Source organism: Rhizopus microsporus, assembly GCF_002708625.1.
Source record: "Rhizopus microsporus ATCC 52813 unplaced genomic scaffold scaffold_5, whole genome shotgun sequence".
Lineage (NCBI taxonomy): Eukaryota > Fungi > Mucoromycota > Mucoromycetes > Mucorales > Rhizopodaceae > Rhizopus > Rhizopus microsporus.
This window is the reverse complement of record NW_019671920.1, coordinates 196967-209375: the sequence shown is the minus strand read 5'-3', so window position 1 is coordinate 209375 and position 12409 is coordinate 196967. Positions and strand designations below refer to the sequence as shown.

The 12409-nt window shown below is 38.4% G+C and overlaps 5 protein-coding genes across 5 annotated transcripts; 3 read left to right on the top strand and 2 right to left on the bottom strand.

Moving 5' to 3' along the window:
• The first annotated feature begins 289 nt into the window (after nucleotides 1-289).
• RHIMIDRAFT_277656 (ARM repeat-containing protein) lies at nucleotides 290-3055 on the top strand. The gene is made up of 13 exons (XM_023612698.1): nucleotides 290-444; nucleotides 492-667; nucleotides 718-802; nucleotides 851-972; nucleotides 1023-1135; nucleotides 1190-1324; nucleotides 1375-1541; nucleotides 1603-1674; nucleotides 1731-1821; nucleotides 1868-2337; nucleotides 2397-2531; nucleotides 2577-2762; nucleotides 2814-3055. The coding sequence occupies exons 1-13, from the start codon at nucleotides 301-303 to the stop codon at nucleotides 2919-2921; spliced, it is 2004 nt and encodes a 667-aa protein (XP_023467617.1). The 5' UTR covers nucleotides 290-300; the 3' UTR covers nucleotides 2922-3055.
• An 84-nt stretch (nucleotides 3056-3139) lies between these two features.
• Nucleotides 3140-4704, top strand: RHIMIDRAFT_224908 (MFS general substrate transporter; the record flags this gene model as incomplete). The annotated part of the gene is made up of 2 exons (XM_023607518.1): nucleotides 3140-3342; nucleotides 3391-4704. The coding sequence occupies 2 exons, from the start codon at nucleotides 3140-3142 to the stop codon at nucleotides 4595-4597; spliced, it is 1410 nt and encodes a 469-aa protein (XP_023467616.1). The 3' UTR covers nucleotides 4598-4704.
• Nucleotides 4705-7727: 3023 nt separating this feature from the next.
• RHIMIDRAFT_224903 (peptidyl-tRNA hydrolase) lies at nucleotides 7728-9140 on the top strand. Its single transcript, XM_023607517.1, has 3 exons — nucleotides 7728-8072; nucleotides 8146-8386; nucleotides 8437-9140. The coding sequence occupies exons 1-3, from the start codon at nucleotides 8052-8054 to the stop codon at nucleotides 8844-8846; spliced, it is 672 nt and encodes a 223-aa protein (XP_023467615.1). The 5' UTR covers nucleotides 7728-8051; the 3' UTR covers nucleotides 8847-9140.
• A 49-nt stretch (nucleotides 9141-9189) lies between these two features.
• Nucleotides 9190-10650, bottom strand: RHIMIDRAFT_235905 (uncharacterized protein; the record flags this gene model as incomplete). The annotated part of the gene is made up of 4 exons (XM_023608447.1): nucleotides 9190-9878; nucleotides 9969-10074; nucleotides 10133-10227; nucleotides 10302-10650. The coding sequence occupies 4 exons, from the start codon at nucleotides 10648-10650 to the stop codon at nucleotides 9190-9192; spliced, it is 1239 nt and encodes a 412-aa protein (XP_023467614.1).
• A 954-nt stretch (nucleotides 10651-11604) lies between these two features.
• Nucleotides 11605-11931, bottom strand: RHIMIDRAFT_190168 (winged helix DNA-binding domain-containing protein; the record flags this gene model as incomplete). Its single annotated transcript, XM_023605924.1, has 2 exons — nucleotides 11605-11734; nucleotides 11780-11931. Coding segments are annotated over 2 exons (282 nt in total), but the record flags the coding sequence as incomplete, so codon positions are not given.
• Between the last annotated feature and the right edge of the window lie 478 nt (nucleotides 11932-12409).

Genomic DNA, 12409 nt, shown 5'->3' with positions numbered 1-12409 from the left:
TAACATTATCTTAAGCTTAGTGCTTTGTTAGATAGTCAGCCATTAATCAATAAGTACTTTGTTATCTGTCATAACCTTACCAAAGAGTATTTCTTTTTACTCAATTCACACAAAAATAAAGGAAGTGTTGGTGGTCCAAATAGTAAGCTCCTTCGTAACCAAGCAGTTTTAAATTGATATGGATTGAAGCAATTTAATCATTTGTGTGTACACGCACCTAGCCAAGCCACGCTTACTGCTTTTCCTTTATATTATGAACGAGCATGAAGGGAAATATTAGCTTTTACATAAATATTAATCATGGCAAAGCAAAGACAAAAGAGAAAGAGCAGCAAGAAGCGTCTTAATCCACTTGAAAGAAAGAGAATTGAGGCTGGAATGAAAGAAGCCACCTCAAAGATAACAGCACTTTCTTCAGATCAAGTAGCACCCGTTGTATCAAAAGTAAGAAAACCTCTTCAGAAGAAGTCTGTTATTCATTCTTTTATTAGTTGACATGCGACGATGCGACTGAACGTGCCTGGGCTGCTGCCTGTGTATCCAACCTAATCATTTCAGATGCTTCGACTCGTAAAATTTTGTTGTCAAAAGGAATTGTACCTTTACTGATCGAGCGTCTTGGGGATGATCAACAGGAAGTAAGAGACGAAGCCCTCGGAGCACTGAGGTAAAGTGTACAAAGTGTAGAATATATCATGGCCTGACAGGACTATATAGAAATCTTGCTTCTGTTGATCACACTGTCGCCAACGAATATTATAATCGCAACATTATGCAGCCTTTGTCTACACTCCTTCCACAGGTTAAAAAAAAAGACTTCCGTTAAAGAGATAATTATTGACTTGAGTAGATTTCACAAACTATTGACGACATGATTAAAGGAACGCCTATCCAGGATGATCAGGACGCTGATAGAAGAAGATCCATATGGGATGTAGCAGAGAACTTTATCTATGTTGTCTGGAGTATTTGGTAAGCACACGCATTTATCTTGGCTTTCTTATTCTGAACGATATTCTTAGTGAAGCATCGGATAAATACATTACAGCCGTCAACAGAATGAACATTGTCACCTTTTTATCGTCCTTTTTGACATCTTCTGCACATTGTCCAACACGTGTTGTTATTGCTGCTGGTAAGATACATATATGCATATATACAAGAGAAAAGAAATGATTGACAATATTAGGACAATGCTTGAATACGTTGACGGATGACAATAAGGATATTTATATCGAATTCCAAAATCATCCAGAATATACAAACACTCTATTGAACCTTATTAACGACTCGAGTAACACGCTTGTTCAAGTGCTGGCATGTGGTATGTGCGTAAACGTATACAAATGACCTAAAGCTGAAAAATTGTTGTAGCTATTCTGTTAAATGTTAGGGAAGTTGTTAATATATCCAGTACATGGGATGAAGACAATGATACACTTGGTGAATTGAATAAAGTAATCGTGCCTGTTCTGACAAAGGCATTGCATTATGATACTCAAGAAGCAGCTAATAAAGTGATTGAAGCTATTCAGAGTGGGGTAAGTTTCTTTTCAAAAAAGAGACAGAGCAAAAGATATGCATTAATGGGTTTATGTTTAGAAAGTTAGAAAAGACAGTGATACCATAGACGTGATTACACCTAAGCCAAAGCAACCTTTAACAAGTGAAGAGGTAAACATATAAAAATGAAGACTTTTTAACATACTAATTCATTATATATAAAAAAGGTGTATGTACAGCATGTAGAGGATCAATTGTCAATTGTTCAATTGGCTCTTGAGTTACTGGCAGATATCTGTGTGCAAGATGACTCTGAAGGTAATAAAAAGGTAAAGAGAAAGATTATGACTAACATTGAAAGCAGAAGATGGATATCAAGACATGGATGAGGTAATGGAAGGTCAGGAAGAAGAAGATGAGCAAGATGAACAAGACGACGAACAAGCGCAAGAGGATCCAGTGACAATAGAAGAAGTCCGATCAAACCCTGTGTTACGGGCTTATATGACAGAGGTATTTCCCCAGTTGATCCGCCTGTCTGGTGCAACCCCCATATCATACGAACAAACCTCATTGGTCCCTCATATTACACACGGATTCATACTCACTCATCAGCGTGCCTTGGAGTGTCTGAATAATTTCTTATTAGCTATGAATGAGATTCCATCAAAATATTGGTTTAAAGAGCATAAATCAGATGCTATTCAACTGTGGCGATGGCTATTCAATATGGCTAATGAGATTAGTATATACAAACCAAACGATTGGCTGAATTTAGTTGAAATTATTATTGGATGCTTATGGGCCCTTGGAAGAGGTCTGGGTCAAGATATAGTAAGTGTTTTTTTTAAAAAAAAAAGAGCAGTAAATACATAAGTCTCATCTTTTTATAGCCCCTGAATAGATCTGATGTGGATGCGCTCTGTGGTACTTTTGAATCCATGCCGCCAGATTCATCCATGAGAGTTAGGATCGTAGGCTGTTTAGGACCCATTGCCATGCGCCAGGGTGATATTGAAATGAATAAGGTACTGGATGTTACACACAGCAGAACTATTTTTAACCCTTGATAGACGATTGGCTTATTCATCATGAAATTAATACAATCCAAACGAAAAGAACCTTCGGTAGTAGTTGAAGCATTGAATTTTATGTTTGATGTCTACAGCGATTGTGCATTTGACTATGATTTTCCTGTCTTTATTGAATGTGGTTTTTTGAATGGTCTAAAACAAGTATTACCCAGTGTTCGCTCTATGGTAAAAAAACATGCAACTTTAAATATTTCAAATGACTTATGCTTAATATAGGTAAAATCAATTGATAAAAGAAAGAATTTTGATCTTCGATTAAGAGGAGATGAGGCTTTGGATAATTTGATTGCATTTATCAAATACAAAAAGTCAGAGAGATCTTAGTAATAACAATAAAAAAAGGGTTCATTCAAAAAGGGTTTTTCTTAAGGGTTGCTTGTGTTTCTTGTGGTTGTACGTGGGAAACTTTTGACACTCTGAAACTGCACCAATTTTATTTTCTTTTTAGGGAAATATGTCAGTTATCATTCCCTTTTTTTAATAAAAATGCTTTTTTATTAATATTCCTTTCTTTCTTTTCCTCTTTCTTTGCTTTTTTTGCTATGGCTTTTAAATTACCCTTTCGCTATAGTGACCCTAATGTCCAAGTGTTCTTGGTAGGCTTCATCTGTTTTTGTTGTCCAGGCATGTTCAATGCCTTGAACGGTATGGGTGGTGCTGGTCAAGCCGATCCAAAGGTCACAAATGATGCCAATACGGCCCTAGCTGTTACTTTTACTGTTTGTTCCTTAATTGGTGCCCCTATGTAAGTTTATTTCAGCTTTAGAAACATATTATTTATCCCTATTTAAAGTTTTAATATCCTTGGTCACCGTGTACTCGTTCCTGCTGCTTTGACTTATGTTCTTTATGTTGGTTCTTATCTTACTCCTAACCCTGGTTTCACTATTGCCACTGGTGCTATCCTAGGTATTGGTGCTGGCTTACTTTGGACTGCGCAAGCTGGTATCATGATGTCTTATCCTGATGAAAAGGATAAGGGCAAAGCATTTTCTATCTTTTGGATGACATTTAACCTTGGTGCAACCGTAGGTGCTGCTATTTCCCTTGGTAATAACTTTAACAACACGACAAGTACAGTATCGATTGGCACATATATCGGATTTATGTGTATCATGGGCTTTGGTGCCTTTTTATCGCTCGCTTTACTTCCTGCTCGTAAAGTGATTCGTTCGAATGGAACACCCGTATCACTGCACAAGTTCTCTAATTGGCGTCGTGAAGCAGTCGAAATCTTTGCCCTATTTCGTGACTGGAGAATGATCTGTTTGATTCCTCTATTCGCAGGTTCTAATTGGTTTTACACCTACCAGTTTCAAGTCTACAACGGCGGTGGCTTCTTCTCTCTCCCTGCTCGTTCTTTGAACAACCTTGTCTATTGGCTTTGCCAAATTATTGGAGCTGGCTTCTTTGGTTGGTTACTTGATTTCAACAAGCTGGGTAACCGCAAAAGCCGCGCATTCTTTGGTAATACCGTCGTCTTGTCTGCTCTCTGTGCTTCCTGGATCGGCGCTATCTTTGTTCAGAAAAAATTCACTCGGGAAAGCGTCACCTTGGCCAACTTTGAAAAAATTGATATCAACTCTGATGGCTATGCTGGATATGTCATTCTCTACGCTATTTTTGGTTTGGTAGACGCCATCTATCAAGGCTTTATTTATTGGTTACTTGGCACAATGACAAACGATACCGAACGCGCTGCGCGCTATGGTGGGTTCTATAAGACTATTCAAAACGCTGCCAATGCCATTGCTGCTCAAGTGGACGCTACCCATGTTCCATTCATGACCCAGCTAATCATCAACTTTGCCATTGAAGGCGTTGGCTTGTTGTTGGCCTATATTGTCTGCTTCCAAGTGTCAGATGTCACAGTGGAGGAGGTTGATAATCTCGTAAATGACCAAGGCACAGAAATAATGATTGCTGGTCAAGTAGAGAGTGTTGGAGAAAGTCAAAAGAATATCAAAGTTGAGCATTTTGATCATATCATTGATCCTTAATCCCTATATACAATAATGCACTCATACTCATATTCCCCTTTTATTCTTTTTTATTTTTTCATTCTTATATATATTATTCACATTGCTTTTATATAAAAAAGGTCTTTATTCGTATGCTATGTTGAGTTAATAATGAAAGCTGACTGTAATGGGCTTGTCTCTCCCTCCTTTGCTGTTCTGTCTAAAATGATTTCAACTTAATTTGGAGCATTGTCAAGAGTCGCGTCAAAGACTTCACTCGACAATTCGGTCGTCGACATGTGGCATGGAGAAAGTAACAACTCTAGGCTCTGCAGGAGAAATGTCAACGACTTCTTCAAAATTTGATTTCTGATTTTGTCTTGGCCATTCACGCCTCGCGTGGAACGACAAATCCAATCCCTTCAGCAAGAAGTGAGTGACAGCGCGACTTTGAAAACTGAACGCATGTGGAGGGAAGATATATTAATAACCACTATTATTCAAATTCTGAAGAGTTGGGAGTGTGGTGTCCCTTAAGAAAAATCGTTAAGATTACGCTTTTACAAAAATTAAACTTTTTTCTTTATGGTTATTTTGTCTTAATTGAAAACTGCTTGATTACGCGTGTTTTAACAGGTCTTTTGACTAACCAATCTTTCCTGGTTTGTTTATTTTTATGTAATCGAGTAAAAAGAAAACACCCTTTATAAGCTTGTGACAGATAACAAAGTACTTATTGATCACTTCCTTCGTTAGATTATCCAACAAAAGTACTACGCTTGAAATAAATGTTATTGAATATACATTGATTCCTAAGGTGGCTTGCTACGATGAGACATATATTTCCGTGTGGATGGTGAATACATGATTGTTTGATTTATTTAATGTACAATGAAAATCACAAAAGCCCATATAAAACGAATTACATTTATTAACAAACATCAACTCACATGATTGAGATAAGTTTTGTAGCCAAATCTTTTTCTTCTTTCGTGGGTTCGTTAGCTAAATTATAAAAGAACTTGGAAAGGTACAATATTTTATATCATTTACAAACTACGAATAAAGCTGTAGTCACTTTAAACCAAAGTTCATCAGGAGGCCATGCATATGTCAATGTCACATGAGAATATTATACAGTACCCCTAAGAAACAAACAAAGCTAAAAAAAAAAAAAAGCAGGAGAAGCTCTGAAAGGAGATGTGATGATATAATTCAAAGTAGATCATAAATACCATATTGGTAAATAGCAGCCATTGAATAAAGCCATAGCTTCCAACTGCTAAAGCCAACATAACCTATGCTCTAAATCATTTGAGATATAAAGAGCGCTCTTCGTAAAGAGGTTCGTACCATGATATCTATTGATAATAATTTATGTTTACTCTTTCTTTCTCTCTTTATGTCGTGCTAATGCATCTTTTGCGTATTGAAAATATCTCCTTGTTTACACTATGAGAAAAAGCGGGCACTTGGAATACATATAAAAAGGACAGGTATATTTTTGCTATTTCCTTCAAATCAAGTTTTTCATAATACATTTTCCTCAAGAATGCGACCCTCTTTGATCACTCTCGCTTTTGCAATTATCTGATTGCTTGGCTCTTCTTTGGCATCTCCAGTTTACGACAAACGTGATCCTAAACTCTCCGACCTCCTCGCAGAAGCTAGCAAAGAAGCTGGTGATCAGGGTCAATTACTTAGCCGAGGTGCTGGTCAAATTGCTGGGGGTATTCTCCGTCGTAGTGTGCCCAGTGATGGCTCTCAAGATGCAGTTAATGGTGCTGCAGATGCTACTAGTGACGGCAGTGGCCATTTATACAAGAAAAGACGTGTACTCAGAAAATTATTGCGAGGCATTGGCCGACATCCTGGTGTAAAGCCAGCCCAAGTCCAGTAGTGCCAAAGGTGTTGGTGTCAAGGCTGCTTCCACTGTTGCCAAGAGAGGTTCCCCCATTAATCTCCTATCAGATGGTTCTTTTATCTACCCTATCAGAGAATCATTTATAGGTGATCCTTCCGAAGCTGATAGTCTCTCAAGTGACCATAAAGCCTGATGCCTCACCTAGTCAATTGCTCACGAAACTTCAAATATGAATCAATGCCTGTATGCGTTTTAATTATAAACTTTTAAAATAAAATCAACTGCAATCTCTGAAATATTTACACTTCTCAAATGATTTTCTTAAAGCATGTCGCATACATCACTATAGGAGTTATTTGCACACAACTTTAGTAGCAATTACACTAGCTGGTTATCAATCTTTTTCTAGCTTGGCAGCATCACCTTTTTTCAGAGATACAAAATAAAATAACATTCTTATAGTGTAATCAACGCTTTATAAATAACGCGTAGCTGATAAACTGTAAGAAGGTATAGTCTTTAGAAAAAGACTGGCTTTGGTTTCTTTTTATGCTCCTGGGATCAAAAGTAAGGCCAGCTATTCCTCAGCTAACCCTCTCCCCAAGGTATGCTATATTATGAACAACTTTTGTGAGAAACTGATTGTTATACTATAAACCACAGTCGAAATTGATCCGATTCCAGCTGCGGGAGTGGTTTAGTTGCTACTCAACTTGATCTTTCTTATTCTCTTTCTTGCTCTGCTCTTCTCTTGAAACCTTTCAGGGCTAGTTATTGCTGACCTTACCCAAGATGCACACTTTTAGTAAGATACTAAAATGTTTACTCGCTTTTTTTTTTGCTTCTCTTTTAGTAAAAGTATTTAACATCAATGTAATAACTGATGTACTAAGCATTTATATCTTATTCTTTTGCGTTTGGTGTGCTCTTTTCTCTTCCCGACGACTCACGATGCATCCGCTGAGGTCAAGCACATCAATAATCGCTAAGACCCTTTTTATATTTTAGTTGTGTATGCTCCTGCTTCGTCTGTAAGCGAACGTAGACAATTCTTTAACTGGCTACTGATATTCCGTCAATTATCTCCAAATGATCCTCAATCGTATATCGATCAGCTCATTATCGTCGGAGACTTCAACTTTCCTATGCCGTACATTAACTCCGGCCACAACACTGCGGGATTTCAAAATTGAACCAGTTTCCTGAAATGCCACTTTAAAGACACCATGGCCGACCTGAAAGGACACTCCACTCCGACTTTTCGTCGTGACGACACCACTCGATCGACCATTAATTATATCTTTGATTCTCTCAGTTTGGTAAGTAATTGCGTGGATATCGATGTAGACTTTCTCTATCCGAATGGACAGACCACACCCTACTCTCACTCATCGTAAAGACTGACCTTCGGCATGGGTTCAGTCCTTGTTTGTGGCGAGCTAATCCATTTTTCCTTGGCCAGAAGGGAATTTCGACGCAAATTTGCCTATACTCTGACTCAACTGTATCACGCTGAAATTAAGCAATCAACCCTCTCCTCAGGACCTTTGAACAAATAGGGGCCTTTGCTTTAAGGCTCCGACATGAGACACCTAAAAGAAACCAAACCCAAGGATCTTGTATTTTAGCATGAGTCAGACCAAAATACTTGTAAGGGGAAGAACATTTTTTTCTCTTTCTTTTTTTTTTTTTTTAAATAATCCTTTTATATATATATGCATAGCTTGTTGGATTAGGTAACAAGACACTTCCAAACACACGCCACAATGTTGGAATGATGGTACTTGATCATATTGCCCAACACTTCAATCTGGCCTGGAAGCAGAATACCAGCTGGAAATCAGATACGACACAGACCATTCTCAAAATTCTTTCGCCCAAAGACGAATTACAAGAATACCATGTCACGTTTCTGAAACCGAGAAAGTTTATGAACATTAGCGGATCCTGTGTGGCTCAAGCAGGTAATATGGCAAACGAAAAAAAGAAGCAACACACTGATCTTTAAGAGCAGTCAAGGATCTATCGATTCCTCTATCTAACTTGTACATTTTTCATGACGACATGCAACGCGATTTAAGCAAGATCAGTCTGAAAACAGGCGGTTCAGCCAACGGACATAACGGTGTCAAATCTGTCATCGATCACTTGAGACAGCATGAATTCAATAGAGTGCGTATCGGTATAGGACGCCCACCAGCAGATGATAGATCACACGATGTCGTTGCTGATTATGTCCTGAACAAATTTACAGAACAGGAGCTGGATCAGCTCCAGACAACGGTTTTTCCAATGTGGACAAGGGATCATGGGTTAGAACAATTGATGGATACAACACGATTTATGGCATTTTTAAAAGAGAGACAAAAGAAGAGCAAAAAGGCAAAAAAGAAAAAAGATGAATGGGGTGAATGGAGTGAATAGAGAGAGAGTTATAGTTTATTAGAATTACATGAATAAATTAAGAGTACATGACAGTTACAGTCTTCTAGAAACCGAGGCGAGTTATTTGTTTTTAGTGTACAAGAATGTACCATTTAGCTTTTGAACAAGGCTGCATTCATTATCTTTGACCAGGATAAAGGTAGTAGGATCGTTTAAAATTATGACCCGGGAGAAAGTGACATGTCGATGGTTCTTTTTGTACGAATGAACAGAGGAAGAATGTGAAAGTGGAGGCATGAGTGAAAAAAGTGAAAAAAGAAAAAAAAAGAAAAGAAATCGACCCTTTATATAAGCACAATTACGGTCAAGGCATATATGCTTTTTAATTTGAAATGTCAAAGGTAATACCAACGTAACCAAGGCGTTGTATTAGGTCAGTTTGCCAAAATGCTGTACTGGGCGTAAGCACACCTGGTGGCACACGTTCCTTTTGGAAGAGCATGACTAATGCACACTGTATGACAATGCGAGGCGTAGCCACATAGCCAGCCTCAGGACCGCGCACAACGACCTTCAACGACCTGTTTGGAGGCTCGCTTACAGAGACATCGCCCTCGTATCCCTTGGAACGCAAGATGACTTCAAATGATGCCTGATCTAACTGAGTTTGAGTTGGATGCTCTTTTGAAAACAGCCCTGCAGAAAAGAACTCGGGGTACTTCAGTAACAGCTGACGACCCCAATGTATGGTGGCAAGAAATGAAAAGATGTAGCCGTAGATAACATAGAGTATGACGGCCCAGAGAGAAGGTAAGAGTAAATAGGCGGCGAATTGGGCTGTAGGTGGAGTAGGTCGATCCGTCTTGTCTCGGACAAGACCCGTAGCAAAGATCTGCTGGGAGAGTCGGACGACAGATGGGTCTGCAAAGATAAAAGGGACATGATATCCAAATTCCTTATCCTTGGTTACTCCCTTATGGAACTTTAATCGCTGACCAGCATATTCTAGCTTTTTCAAATTTGAAGCCTTACGTATCTCTCGCAGTAGCTCGGCAGATCCAAATCCATGTACTATGATGTTTAATAATGTGAGTCTCTTTTTCCCTGAGTCACATCTTTACTTGCCTGCGGATTCAAACGTAGCGTATCCACCTCGCATACCAGCTTCTCCAACGTGAATCCTTAAAAACATTTCAATCTGTGTTGGAGTCCAGCCTCGTTCAGCGTACAAGTTCTTGGTGTAAAGTACCCCAAGGTCAGAGGGCACCTAACAAGGGAACATGAGTACCCTGTTTGTTCCTTAAAAAAAAAAAGAAAAAACTTACGCTATCAAATCCGCAACAGTGAACAATGCTAGCATGATTTGTAACTGCTTTATCGTGATATGTACGTTGCATTCGTTCGACAAATTCAGGCTCACCTATATGGAGATAAGTATTGAAGACAGCAAATTTTGTTACTATTGCTACTTGCCAGTGACATCAACATAATCACATCCTTGTTCTACACAGGAACGCACAACGTATTCACCCATGAATCGAAAAGGTCCCACCGCGTTAATGAGCACTTTGCTCTGACTGGTGATGGCGTCCAGTTTGTCTCGCTGAGTGACAGCAGCGGTCAATATAGTGGGCTTCGAAAGGGTTGTCTCCGGATACTGTGAGACTATCTCGTTCAATATAGCCTGTAATTTGTCTTCACTCCTTCCAGCTATAGCCCACTTAAATTGAGGAGGATAGAGAGAAGGGCGTTCTTGAGATAGTTGATAGAAGTGACGAACAATTTGTTTACCGGTTAATCCTGTTGCTCCAAAGACGGTAATATCAAATTGTTTATTGCTCATATTATTCTAGCAAAGGAGAGAGAAAAAGAAAGAAAGAATGAGCGTAGTAATATGCTCGTGGGTTGTACACACATCTATTTTCGTAATAACAGAAAGAATCGGAGTCTAACGTGTATAAAATGATTGTTGTTGGTTAGGACTCATAGAGATGGCAGGTCTTTAACTTTTTATACAACAAGATCTAAAACTTAAGAACAGCCAGTAAAAAAAAAAGAAATAGTTTTCATTTTGTCTCTATTATTTGTAATCGATTTATGGATAAATTCTACACAAAATGTGTGTTCAGGTACGCATCTAATATTATGCTTCGTTTTATCCATTGTGATATAGCAAACTGTCTCCAACCTGCCTCGTTTTAGATTAAAAACCTATATCATCATCAGAAATAAATTGAGCTGAGTTTGGAGTAACAGGTGTATTGAGTGCAGTATGGTAGACGCTCAGGGCAGGTGAAGTGGGCTGCTGTTGTTCTAGTCCAGGCGATAGACCATGTGTCTGGACAGTCAGGACAGGACGGTGCCTAATCTGTGTGCTATGATTACTATCAATATGCGTATTTGTAGGCGTAGGGGTGGTAGGTGCAAGGCTGTCTATAAAATCATGAGATGTGATGAAAATAGAAGGTGTTGATGGTTGATTGCTATTGTCTGATGATGATAATAATTCTAAAGGTAAACTGACTAAAGAAATGTATGAGTAAGAATAAATAGGGGGTAGTATAAAATAGCCTACTCTACTTTGTATTCCGTGTCTTTGATAAATAGAGTCTATGATCTGTTTGAGTAAATGCAATTGCCTTGATTGATTGTACTTTGTCTCTTCCAACTCCTTTTTCAATTGATGATATGTCTGTTGTAACTTGGTCATTCGTTGCATTAATTCAGATTGTGAGACTTGAATCATCGTCATCATCGTACTATCCTTTTTATCATTCACATTTGTTGTCTCTATTGTTTTTCGCTTAATTTCATCCAATAAGTCTGGTTTGTCCTTGATGAACTTGGGATGCGAGAATTCCCAAATCTGATTTTCCGCTAGGGTGCGATGTCCTCTAGGTGATTTATTAACCTTATGAAAACCATACCTAGTGTCGTTAGTCGATGGTTTATAATAAAATATGTAAGCTTACATATTGAGCTGTCTAACAAAACTACTGAAATTATTATGCTTAAAGTGCTTTGGTAATACGTCTCTTGAAAATTCCAAAATGTTGCAGACAATAAACGATGACCCTGTGTAGCTCCAAGCGATCAAGTGTTGATATTGATTATCTATGACCATACTTTTTATTTATGAGCTTATCCATCTTTTTGACTATTACTTGTATAGCTTATGAACAAATGTATTGTTACTATTCTTATTGGTCAACATAGGAACACTTTCACTTTCATTGAAATTCCTTTCGTATTGCATTCTATTACTACTTTTTGAAAGAACAGAAAAAAAATGGTGTATTTATTTTTGGTAAGGGATATATTTATTTAAGCGCCGAATGAATAGCAAAAATAGCATTCGATTATGGTAAGGTTACTTGTGAGTACAAGCTGAAGGCAATGGGGCGTGATCAGAGTACGTCCACTGCCAAGCAAGGAATCGTGTGCTTTCAAAGGCAAAGTATCAGCCTATATCTGTCAACCCGGAAGAAAAAAGAGAGAAACCAGGTGAGGAGATGCAAAGCAGTCTAAAGTATAGTGGTCATTTGTGAGAGGGAAACTTCCACAAATATGCCGATCACTGTCGAGTACCCCAACTGAAGACG